Source organism: Myotis lucifugus, unplaced genomic scaffold (genome assembly GCF_000147115.1).
Source record: "Myotis lucifugus unplaced genomic scaffold, Myoluc2.0 scaffold_244, whole genome shotgun sequence".
Lineage (NCBI taxonomy): Eukaryota > Metazoa > Chordata > Mammalia > Chiroptera > Vespertilionidae > Myotis > Myotis lucifugus.
The window spans coordinates 270,483-282,617 of NW_005871292.1; the positions used below are offsets into that span (position 1 = coordinate 270,483).

At 43.6% G+C, this 12,135-nt stretch overlaps 1 protein-coding gene and 1 pseudogene across 4 annotated transcripts in view; one reads left to right on the plus strand and one right to left on the minus strand.

Moving 5' to 3' along the window:
• LOC102433796 (zinc finger protein 82 homolog) overlaps positions 1–12,135 on the minus strand; it is a 61,698-nt gene that overhangs the window by 42,858 nt on the left and 6,705 nt on the right. For 2 of the 4 annotated variants that reach the window (XM_006098604.3, XM_014464229.2), the window contains one exon: positions 1,193–1,278. The exons of 1 other annotated variant lie outside the window; for it this stretch is intronic. In XM_006098604.3, the coding sequence (XP_006098666.1) occupies positions 1,193–1,201 (9 nt within the window). In that variant the 5' untranslated portion in view covers positions 1,202–1,278. The remainder of the gene's footprint in view (positions 1–1,192; positions 1,279–12,135) is intronic. One more of the 4 variants, XM_023762374.1, reaches the window with a different exon arrangement.
• On the plus strand, positions 5,453–6,279 carry LOC102433185 (annotated as a pseudogene).

Here is a 12,135-nt window from a genome sequence, read left to right on the forward strand (position 1 = left end):
TTCAGACATGTCTGGGAAAGAAAAAACAAACAATCAGTTTTCCAATTAAATGAAAGATTGTATATAAGCCTACACCTGCTATATGCATATCTTAATTATTCAAACATGTCTAGGAAAGAAAAAATCAGTTTTCCAATTAAATGAAATATTGTACATAAGCCTTCTTGCCTGCTATATGTCCCATTCATGAATTCTCAAGAAATGTGAGTCCTTCTACCTTTTCTCCTTAAGAGAAGACTTTTAAAAAAATGTTTCTCTACGATATCTGTTAGAAAAGATCTAAACACAATTAAAAAATTTCTGCCAAGTTCATTGTTTAACCCAATCAAATCACAAGTGTTTTGCTATTAATGACGATTCTTTAATAAACTTAAAATAAAATTGATTGTGTAATAGTTTATGCAATGGATGAGACTTAATCTTCTTCCATACTTAAATATCTTTGGTCTACACAAAATAGTCAAGGTCCTCCTTAATTTTGAGAGTCTACAACTATTTATTTACCTACATGATCTTCTTAACTGCTATCATTTTCCATCCCTCACTGTATGCATTCTTTGTTCCTGAGTTAGGGGATACCAGTTACTGATGTAGAATCTGGATACTGGTGATCCAGATTCACAAAAATGTCTTTCTAAACAAGCACATCCTGTTCAACTACAAATGGAATTCTGTTCCTGGTGTACAACTCTTAAGAGATTCCCAGAGAAGATTCATTATCTCTGCATGCAAGACCAACCACATTACTAGCCAGTCCTAAAAGCCTCACAAAGTATGAGATCTCATAATATACTGAGGCTGAGGTCAACCAATAGCAAATCTCATATACTTGGAAAACTGAAGTATGGAAAAGGTCAGTTTCCCATGAGTAGTCAAATGTGCCTATCCTCTCTCATCATCTCACTAGAGATGGTCAAACATCTCCCTCAAAGGATTTCATTTCTGCTCCATAGCATCGCTTAGGAGACTGAGCACATATAGGTGATGCTGAATGATTTGTTCAATGAATACATAAAAAATAACTGGAAAAAAGAGGACTCATGGGGTAGGCATTATACTATTTAGCCTCATCCCTCACTGATTTTAGAGGAAATGAAAGAAGGTTCTTAAGTAGGAAGTTTCTGGATAAATAAATGTTCATAGGATCTTAAATGACAGTTATTTCCAGAAAGAGAAAGAAAAAGTAACTTACATGGGCCATAGTTTATAAATTCAAGAACTGGTCAGTATTCCTTGGGGTTTACTTGCCTGGAGAACCAGAGTTCACAGAAACCAGAGCTAGGAGGAGGAAAGGGAGACCATGAGATCAGATAAGTCTCAGAAATCCCCAAGTGACTTAAGTTAATATGTCCCCTCCCCCCTCTTTAACAAACACACATACTGTACACACAGGGAGATTTGAGGGAGTCTGGACTAATTTAATCCCTAGTCATAAATTCCAGGGCTGATAAAGGGCCACTTCCTCTAAAGCAGAATCTTTTTCAAAGCTTTGCAGGCCTGCGTGGCACCAATCCTGGCAGTCATTACCACTATCAAACTGCTGTACTGGTAGCCCTGCCTGCCTACTGCCAGAACTTCCAGAATCTTCTGGGCTCCTCACTATTTTCAATCAGAATCATCCACATTGCTTTCCTGCATGACTTCATCTCTTTCTTACAACGAAGGTAAAAAAGTTATGGATTCATGCTCCCAGCAGGTAGATAATAGCATATCTATTTATCAAGAACTTTCATGTGATTGGTTTTTTATATACATTAGCTATCCTCAGGATTACAATGCAATATAATAATTATCCTATCTATGCAGTGGATCAAAAAATTCACACTCGAAGAAGTAAAATCACTTGTAGAAATTCAGTTAGTAAGTAGCAAAGTTTATTTTTCTAACCACAAAATCAGTTCTCTTTCAACGGTAGCTCTTGCCTCAGAATTGCTAGTTCCAATTAGAGAAAGATGAGCATGTATGACTCACTAAAAAGTAGAAATACATCAAATCACCAAAAGATATTAAATATCACTTTAAGAGAATTGATGCCCATATCAGCAAATTTGTGGTGAAATGAACAGTCTAACCTACAAAGGATGTAAATTTAGAAGTATGTACAAGAAATATTTAAACCATGCAAACTCTCTGACTCAGAAATTCTATTTTGGGGATTAAAGAAAATAATTATATAGGATGTCCCCCAAAAATGTATATGCACTTTGAATAATTATAAAGGCAGTGTTCATTAAAATACACTTTATTTTCAAAATTGAGCTATTAGCTGTTAAAGTGTGTATACATTTTGGGGGGACACCCTGTACATGTACACAAATAGGCAAAACTGTTGACAAACATTATTCATAAAGCATCCATAAGGTGAAAAAACTTGCCACTTAAAAATGATGGTGTAGGTCTTTAATTGGGAAGATGAAAATATGTTTACTACTTATTGCAGAGTGAAGAATGCTGGTAACAACAGTTGTAGGTAGTGTGACCCTATATGGCAGGACACACACACACACACACACACACACACGTATGTGCATTATATTCACTAAATACACTTTAGAAAATATTCAAGAAATGTAATCTTTAGAAAAATAAAATGGATATTATGACTATATTTGTAAAGTATACCTATATCAGCATAATGAGGTACTAACAGGCATCAAACATTAAGAAAAATCTGTAGCCCAGCCAGTATGGCTCAGTGATTTAGCAGCAACCCAGGGACCAAAAGGTCCGCAATTCAATTCTTGGTCAGGCACATGCCCAGGTTGCTGGCTTGATCCTCAGTAGGGGGCATGCAGGAGGTAGCCCATTGATAATGTTTCTCTCATTGATGTTTCTATTCCCTTTCCCTTCCTCTCTTTCTAAAAATCAATAAAAACATATTTTTTAAAAAAGAAAAATATGCAAAAAATGCTTATTTCAACATTAGAATATTTTTATTTATTGACTGACTTTAGAGAGAAAGAGAAACATCAATTTGTTTCTCCACCTATTTATGTATTAATTGGTTGACTCTTGTATGTATGTGCCCTGACCAGGGATCAAACCCACAACCTTGGTACTTCGGGACAACACTCTAACCAACTGAGCTACCCGGCCAGGGCCTCCACATTGTAATCTTAATTTTCTTTTTGCTTACATTGTTTCATTTTATATGGTCATATATACTCTTGAAACTTATTTTTAAAATTTTACAAATAGGAAGCTTTTCTTCAAATAGGTGACTTACTTTTTAAAAATGCCTTGAACTTGGAGGGAAAAAAGCTGCTATGTTTTTATTTGTTTCCAATATGTGAACCAACTCTATGATTCATAACTTTGTCTATACATGTTAGTTTTGCCTAGAAAAGAATGTCTGTACATACCCAACTAGTGCTTTATTTCACTGCTGTTGCCTCTCATAACTTTTTAAAAAATAAAATTGAATGCTTTCTTTTTAAAAAAATCATCACCTGAGGATTTGTTTATTGATTTTATTTTTTATTATCTATACTAATAAAACGGTAATATGCTAATTAGACTGGACATCTTCTGGACATCCTTCCAGACATCCTTCCGGACAAAGCCATGGTGGCGGGGACCAAGGCAGAGGCGGTTAGGGGAGACCAGGCCAGCAGAGGAGCAGTTAGGAGGCGACCAGGCTGGCAGGGGGGCAGTTAGGGGGCGACCAGGCTGGCAGAGGGGCAGTTAGGGGGTGACCCAGCTGGCAGGGGACCAGTTAGCGGGTGATCAGGCAGGCAAGCAGAGGCAGTTAGAGACAATCAGGCAGGCAGGCAGGCAAGCAATTAGGAGCCAGCAGTCCCAGATTGTGAGAGAGATGTCCCAGATTGGAGAGGGTGCAGGCCGGGCTGAGGGACCCCGCCCCCCCCCCCACCCCCGTGCGTGAATTTCATGCACTGGGCCTTTAATATATTTTTTATTGATTTTAGAGACAAAGAGGAAGAGATAGAAACATCAATGATGAGAGAGAATCATCGATTGGCTACCTCCTGCATGCCCCACACTGGGGATCGAGCCCACAACCCAGGTATGTCCCCTGACCTGGAATCAAACCATGACCTCCTGGTTTGTAGGTCGAAACTCAACCACTGAGCAACACCAGCTGGGCTGTTTATTGATTTTAGAGAGAGAGAGAGAAACATCTATGTGAGAAACAACAATCAGTTGCCTCCCATTCACACTCCAACCAGGGATTGAACCTGCAACCTTTGTGGTGTACAGGATGATGCTCCAACCACGGAGCAACCCAGCTGGGGCACCTCTCATAACTTCTTGATCTTGCTTCTGAACTTTTAATTTTAGCCATGATGCCTTCCAAAGAGTTAATGAATCTTCTTGTTTTGTTGGTCTCACTTTGCGTCAAAATTATAAGAGTAACTGTGAGGATATAAAGCTTATTGTATAAAATCTATTTACCTCCACAGAAATCCCATGGGTTTGGTTATTGTGGGGTTTTTTTTGTAGAAAAATGATTATTACTTTTTATTTTTAATTACAATTGACACTCAACATTATTTTATACTAAAGGCCCAGTGCACGGATTCGTGCACTGGTGGGGTCCCTCAGCCTAGACTGTGCCCTCTCACAATCCGGGACCCCTCGGGGGATGTTGGACTGCCGCTCCTGCCTGCCTCTCCTGTTCATCCCAGCACTGCTGCACCTGCCACAGCTCACACCCAGTCAGTCCCGATGGGGAGAGGCTCGTGCTGCCTGCGTCTGGTGCCTGTTGGTCAGCTGAGTGGTGCTCCCACTGTGGGAGCACGCTGACCACCAGGGGGAAGCTCCTGTGTTGAGTGTGTGCCCCTTGGTGGTCAGGGCACTTCATAGTGACCGGTCAACTGGTCATTCGGTTGCTTAGGCTTTTATATATACAGATTAGTTTCAGGTGTACAGCATAATGGTTAGACATTTATATAATTCATGAAGTTATCCCCCCAATAAGTCAAGTATCCATCTGGAACCATACATAGTTATTACAATATTATTAACTATACTAGAGGCCCAGTGGGCGAAATCACGAGGTAGTCTGCCGCCCCACCCACCAGCACACGCCCCGCCCACCCACCGCCCTGCCACTCCTCACAGCATTTGAACTCTCTTAAGGGTGGTTGGGAGGGAGTTTCCAATCCCATTCCTTTTCCTCTAATGGTTTTCCTGCTCCTCCCCGCTTCCCCTATGCTGGTCAGGAGAGCCTCTGGCCCCCCTCAAAGGCTAATCAGGGTAAAGAACCTTTGACCTTGGCTATAAAAGCACCTGTCTAACCATTGAGCTTATTAGGCCACCCGGAATCCAGATGCATAGTTACTTCAAATAAACATTTTTGGGGTGTGTGTGAAAATTTAGGTCTTTGATATTGAGAGGAAAAAACTATTGCTTTAAAATAATGACAACACCTATTTCATATATTGTAATTAAAGTATGAAAAAAAACCCTCATATAAAAAGGCTGGGGGGCTTCCGCCTTCCTGCTTCTGGCCTGGTGCATATAGAATTTAAACCTTCTCTCAGAAGTGTGTAGTAGAGCTAAAGAAGAAGACAACAACCAGGGGTCATCCTTCTGAAATTGTAATTGGCTCACTAATCCAGGACAAAGTTAGAGATCACAACTCAAGCATAAGTCCCCTTTTCCTAACACCGTTACAAAGATGTTCGACATAAAAGCTTGGGCTGAGTATGTTGTGGAATGGGCTGCAAAGGATCCATATGGCTTCCTTCAACCGTTATTTTGGCCCTTACGCCATTGTTTCTAGCAAATGCTGTACTGTCCTGGAAACTGGCCAAGATGATTGAGGCCAGGGAAAAGGAGCAAAAGAAAAAACAAAAACGCCAAGAAAATATTGCAAAAGCTAAATGACTGAAAAAGGATTGAAGGAATGAACAGGCTCTGCAACCAGAGGAAACTCATTTGGGAAATTATGCAGCTTTGGAAGGACCCTGTAAGGTTTCTTATCTGGATTTATGATAGTATTTCATAAACGAAGCCTGAGCATATGGAAGAATAATGTTAGTTCTGACCGCTACTGCAGCAGCTTTTAGGCTTCTGTATAGAAGTCTATTGACAGTTATTTATTATGCCAAAAATGCTTTCTAACTGACTTAGTCATTTGCCATTTTGCAGCTTAATACATCCTGTGGAGAAAAAATGACTTTAGATTATGAACTCTACTCAAATACTGGCTCAAAAAGGGTTCTGTTCTGGACAAAGGAAACTAAGAATGTAAAAATGAGAACTGTCCTGAGGTGAAAAGTATGTTTTGGCTTAAAAAGAGATACAGCATATTAATTTTAAAAAAAGGGCTGCAAATATGTTATTTTACTTTGAAGACAGTAATAACTGAAAATAACAGGTTTCTTTCAGGCCACATCCTAAAAAGGTAGCTGCTTTTTTATGTCTAAGGCCTATACAAGTCTTAAAAGACCCCTGACGCTGCCTTCTGAAGATTTTAGGTTAACACATTTGTCTTAAAAACTGTGAGGTGCCCTGGCAGGTTTGGCTCAGTGGATAGAGCGGCAGCCTGCGGACTGAAGGGTCCCAGGTTCGATTCCAGCCAAGGGCACATGCCTGGGTTGCGGCCTTTATCCCCAGTGGGGGATGTGCAGGAGGCAGCCAATCAATGATTCTCTCTCAACATTAATGTTTCTATCTCTCTTTCCCTCTCCTTTCCTCTCTGAAATCAATAAAGATATTGTTTAAAAAAAAACAAAAAACTGTGAGGTGCCTAATTTTTAAAAACAACCGGCCACACCTCCTTCCTCAACCATACTGTCACATCATCCAAGTTATACTTTATAAACAGCCTTGATGTGCTACACACATGCAAAAAGTACACAAAGTTGGGTAAACTACTTTGCCTTAGAAGTATATATTTAGTAATCACTTAGTTACATTATTTTTTTTTGTGAAATGAGAACTGATCGACCAAACCTTTCAAACAGATCCACCAGACGATAAATATCACCATATGTTTGATTTACAGTACATTTGGGCATAAACACTTCAATTACAGCTTTGTATTTAGTATCAAAAACCTTTTCTTGAGAGAAACCAAGATGGCGGCATAGGTAAACACCGGAGACTGCTGCCGCAAACAACCACTTCAAAAATACAACTAAAAGACGGAACGGACATCACCCAGAACCACAGGAAGGCTGGCTGAGTGGAAATTCTACAACTAGAAGGAAAGAGAAAAGCATACCGGGACTCAGAGGAGGTGCGGTGCAGAAGTAAAATACTAAGGTACAGAGGTGCACGCGGAGCGGGCTGGCGGCTGAGGGTGCGGTTGTCTTTTTCAATTGGGAGGGAGTCTCAGGCTCTGAGCTCCAGTTCTGGGCGAGTCTCTGGGGACCTAGACTCATACGGGAGTAGCGGGACTGTCTGGCATTGGTAGGAACTCGAGGGCTGCTTTCTCTCGGAGGTACTTGCAGCAATTGCTGGGACACTGAGAAGCGGGGCCTCTGAAGGCAGGACTGAGAGCAGCCATAACTGCTCGCTCCGCCCGCCCTGTTGATCCCTTGGGACCCGCCCCGCCCAAGCCTTGCACGGAGGCGTTTTCTGAATAGCCTCAGGCAGAGGCTAGATTAGCACCTCCCTAGAGCTCCAGGACAGAAGTTCTCCCACTGCAGACAGAGCTGATTCTCACAGCCAATTGGCCTGGAGGCCAATCCCTCCCAGTGTTACTTACAACAAATCAAGGCTTAACTACAACAAGACTGGGCACAAAGACCACAAGGGGGAGCACCAAGAGTGTCCTCCTCAGGTAATTGGGGAGGCTGAACCACTGGGTCCCAGAGGACACTTAGCACAGAAAACCACTTTATCAACACAAGGAAGCATAAAAAAATGCAGAGACAAAGAAACAGGACACAAATGACAGAAATGGAGGAAAGCAAACTGCTGGATATAGAGTTCAAAACCACACTTTTAAGGTTTTTCAAGAATTTTCTAGAAACCGCCGATAAATGTAGTGAGATCCTCAAGAAATCTAGTGAGACCCTCGATGTTGTGATAAAGAACCAACTAGAAATTAAGCATACACTGACTGAAATAAAGAATATTATACAGACTCCCAACAGCAGACCAGAGGATCGCAAGAATCAAGTCAAAGATCTGAAATACGAAGAAGCAAAAAACACCCAACAGGAAAAGCAAAATGAAAAAAGAATCCAAAAATACGAAGATGGTGTAAGGAGCCTCTGGGACAGCTTCAAGCGTACCAACATCCAAATTATACGGGTGCCAGAAGAAGAGAGAGAGCAAGATATTGAAAACCTATTTGAAGAAATAATGACAGAAAACTTCCCCTACCTGGTGAGAGAAATAGACTTACAAGTCCAGGAAGCGCAGAGAACCCCAAACAAAAGGAATCCAAAGAGGACCACACCAAGACACATCATAATTAAAATGCCAAGAGCAAAAAACAAAGAGAGAATCTTAAAAGCAGCAAGAGAAAAACAGTCAGTTACCTACAAGGGAGTACCCATACGACTGTTAGCTGATTTCTCAACAGAAACTTTGCAGGCCAGAAGGGAGTGGCAAGAAATATTCAAAGTGATGAATGCCAAGAACCTACAACCAAGATTACTTTATCCAGCAAAGCTATCATTCAGAATTGAAGGTCAGATAAAGAGCTTCACAGATAAGAAAAGGCTAAAGGAGTTCATCACTACCAAACCAGTATTATATGAAATGTTGAAAGGTATCCTTTAAGAAGAGGAAGAAGAAGAAAAAGGTAAAGATACAAATTATGAACAACAAATACACATCTATCAACAAGTGAATCTAAAAATCAAGTGAATAAATAATCTGATGAACAGAATAAACTGGTGATTATAATAGAATCAGGGGCATAGAAAGGGAATGGACTGACTATTCTTGGGGGGGAAAGGGGTGTGGGGGATGCGGGAAGAGACTGGACAAAAATCGCGCACCTATGAAAGAGGACAGTGGGTGGGGAGTGAGGGCGGAGGGTTGGGTGGGAACTGGGTGGAGGGGAGTTATGGTGGGAAAAAAGAGGAACAAATATAATAATCTGAACAATAAAGATTTAATTAAAAAAAAAACCTTTTCTTTTGTGTGTTTTCGCTACAGATCCCTTGCCTCTGGATTACATTTTGAAAACTGCTTATTACAGATAAAGCACCTTTCCAGGTACGCTTCTGAGAAACAGATGTATTTATGCACACAAAGGTGTGTGCACACCTTTTCACGCACAAATGTCCATACGATGCCTGCGCCACACTCCCAGCACATGCCCCACCATGTGTGTGCAGCCGCGCACCTGGGTCCCGGCATAAACAGGCTGCCCCCGAACACACTGGAGCCCCACCGGCCTCCTCAGCAAAGTTTTTTGTTTTGTTTTGTTTTGTTTTTACTTTGAAATAGTTTCATTGGCTCATAAGACCTTTGCATATAAAAAAATTACCCCAGAACACTATGCAGTATTAAATCACAATTACATTTTTTTACCAATTAAAACTACCCAGAATATACATTTTTTAAAGGAAAAAAAATCCTACAGAACTGAATTCTGAAATGACATTATGATTTAAATACTATGACAAAATAGATAATTCCTTATAACATTAATTCATTGCAAAAAACTGCCAGACACTTCCATACGCATAACCATTGCAGAGTGCAAATGAACACAATTCAACATTACACACTTAGCTGAAGTAGCTGTGCCTCCACTTAAGAAACTCTCAAATTTCTGGCACAAAAAGTTGGGCTGTTTTAACTTTTACCAGGAAACCAACTTTACTCTCTTTTTGGCCATTCCTATTAAAAAAAAAGAAGAAGAAAGAAGAAAGAAGAAGAAGAAAGAAGAAAGAAGAAAGAAGAAAGAAGAAAGAAGAAAGAAGAAAGAAGAAAGAAGAAGAAGAAGAAGAAGAAGAAGAAGAAGAAGAAGAAAGAAGAGAAGAAGAAAAGAAGAAGAAGAAGAAGAAGAAGAAGAAGAAGAAGAAGAAGAAGAAGAAGAAGAAGAAGAAAGAGAGAGAGAGAGAGAGAGAGAGAGAGAGAGAGAGAGAGAGAGAGAGAGAGAAAGAAAGAAAGAAAGAAAGAAAGAAAGAAAGAAAGAAAGAAAGAAAGAAAGAAAGAAAGAAAGAAAAGAAAAGAAAACAACATCCTTCTGCTGTCATAGCTTCAAAGAGTCAGTATCACCTCTGCTTGAAGAAATCCCCTCCTCTCAATTCTTCAGGCAAGTATTCCTGGTCCACAGGCTCGCTGTACATGTGGTTGTATTTGTAGCCCTTGCCATAGCCCAGGTCCTTCATGAGCCAGGTCGGCGCATTCCTCAGGCGGGACGGGGGACAGAGGCCCCTGGTGGTTCCACAGGCAGGCTTTGATGTTGTTGTAGGCGCTGTACACCTCAATAGACTTTGGGGCTCTGGCAAAATAGACTACACACTGGGCCAGAAGCACCTCGCATTCGGGCATGCCTGTGAAGTGACAGCCCTGGTAGGCGTCCACTGCTATGGTAATGGGATGGGTCTGCCAGACCTATGTCTTCACTGGCAAACCTCACCAGCCTCCTTGCCACATACAGCGGGTCCTCTCCTCCTTCGAGCATGCATGCCAGCCAGTAGAGGGAGGCGCTCAGGCTGAGCCCGCATCAACTTATGAAGAGCAGAAATGCAGTTGTAGTGCTCTTCTCCTGCTCATTCACATAAAATGTGAGACTTCTGGAGGCCTTCCTTTCACATCATTCTTAGTGATCGGAACTCTACTGGGAGAATAGGCTTGCCCACTCTTCTTACAAAACATCTTCCTGGAGCTTCATCTGGCCAGCACTGCCAGCTGCAGTCCATTCACTCCAATTTGTACTCCCCAGCAGAGTTAACCGGCGTTGCTACACCAGCTGCGAGAACCTCTCCACCCCCATGGGGCCTGGCGCCTGGGGTCGCGCGGCCCACACCCACCCAAGCCACTCTGCTGGGGGCTCCATGCAGGGTGGGGGTGGGGGCAGGGTGGCCAGTGCCAAGAGGCGCCTCGGAGAGCTAGAGGGTTTTTCTTTATTTTTAAAAGACTGCACCACACACGCCTGGCCCCCAGCGTTGCCCAGGCCTGGGCTAGGGGCCGTAGGCGGTTTGAAGACCAGCCACACCCCCAATCCAGACGGGGGTGGGTCCCCTCATGGTGACCGGTTGATTGGTTGATTAGGTCGTGATGCTCTGCCTTTTATATATGACTAGAGGCCCGGTACACAAAAATTTGTGCACTCAGGGGGGAGAGGGGGTCCCTTAGCCCGGCCTGTGCCCTCTCGCAGGCTAGGACACCTCGGGAGATAATGACCTGCTGGCTTAGGCCTGCTCCTGGGTGGCAGAGAGCAGGCCCAATCCCTAGGTGCAGCCCCTGGTCGGGCTCAGAGCAGGGCGATTTGGGGAGTTGGGGTGCTGCCCTCTGTCATGCACAGAGCAGGGCGGATCGGGAGGTTGCGATGCCACCCCTAGTCACGCTCAGGGTACAGCCGATTGGGAGGTTGGGGCACCGCCCCCTGTCACACTCAAGGCAGGGTCGATAGGGAAGTTGCAGCGCCACCCCCTGTCACGCACAGAGCAGGGCCGATCAGGGGGTTGGGGCGTTGCCCCCTGTCATGCACAGAGCAGGGCCCATCAGTGGGGTTGGGGCTCCGTACCCTGTCACACACAGAGCAGGGCCAATCAGGGGGTTGAGGAGCTCCCCCCTGTCATGCATAGAGCAGGGCCAATAGGGGAGTTGGGGCACCGCCCCTATCACACACAGAGCAGGGCCAATCAGGGGGTTGGGGCGCTGCCCCCTGTCATGCACAGAGCAGGGCCCATCAGGGGGGTTGGGGCTCCGTACCCTTTCACACACAGAGCCGCAGGGCAATCAGGGGGTTGGGGAGCTGCCCCTTGTCACACACAGAGCAGGGCCGATCAGGGGGTTGAGGAGCTCCCCCATCACACACAGAGCAGGGTCCATCAGGGGGTTGGGGAGCTCCCCCCTGTCACGCACAGAGCAGGGCCCATCAGGGGGTTGGGGCGCCACCCTCTATCACCCACAGAGCAGGGCCGATCAGGGGGTTGGGGCACCTTCCCCTGTCACGAACAGAGCAGGGCGGATAGGAAGGTTGTGGCCCCGCCACCTGTCACACACAGAGCCGCAGGGCGATCAGGGGGT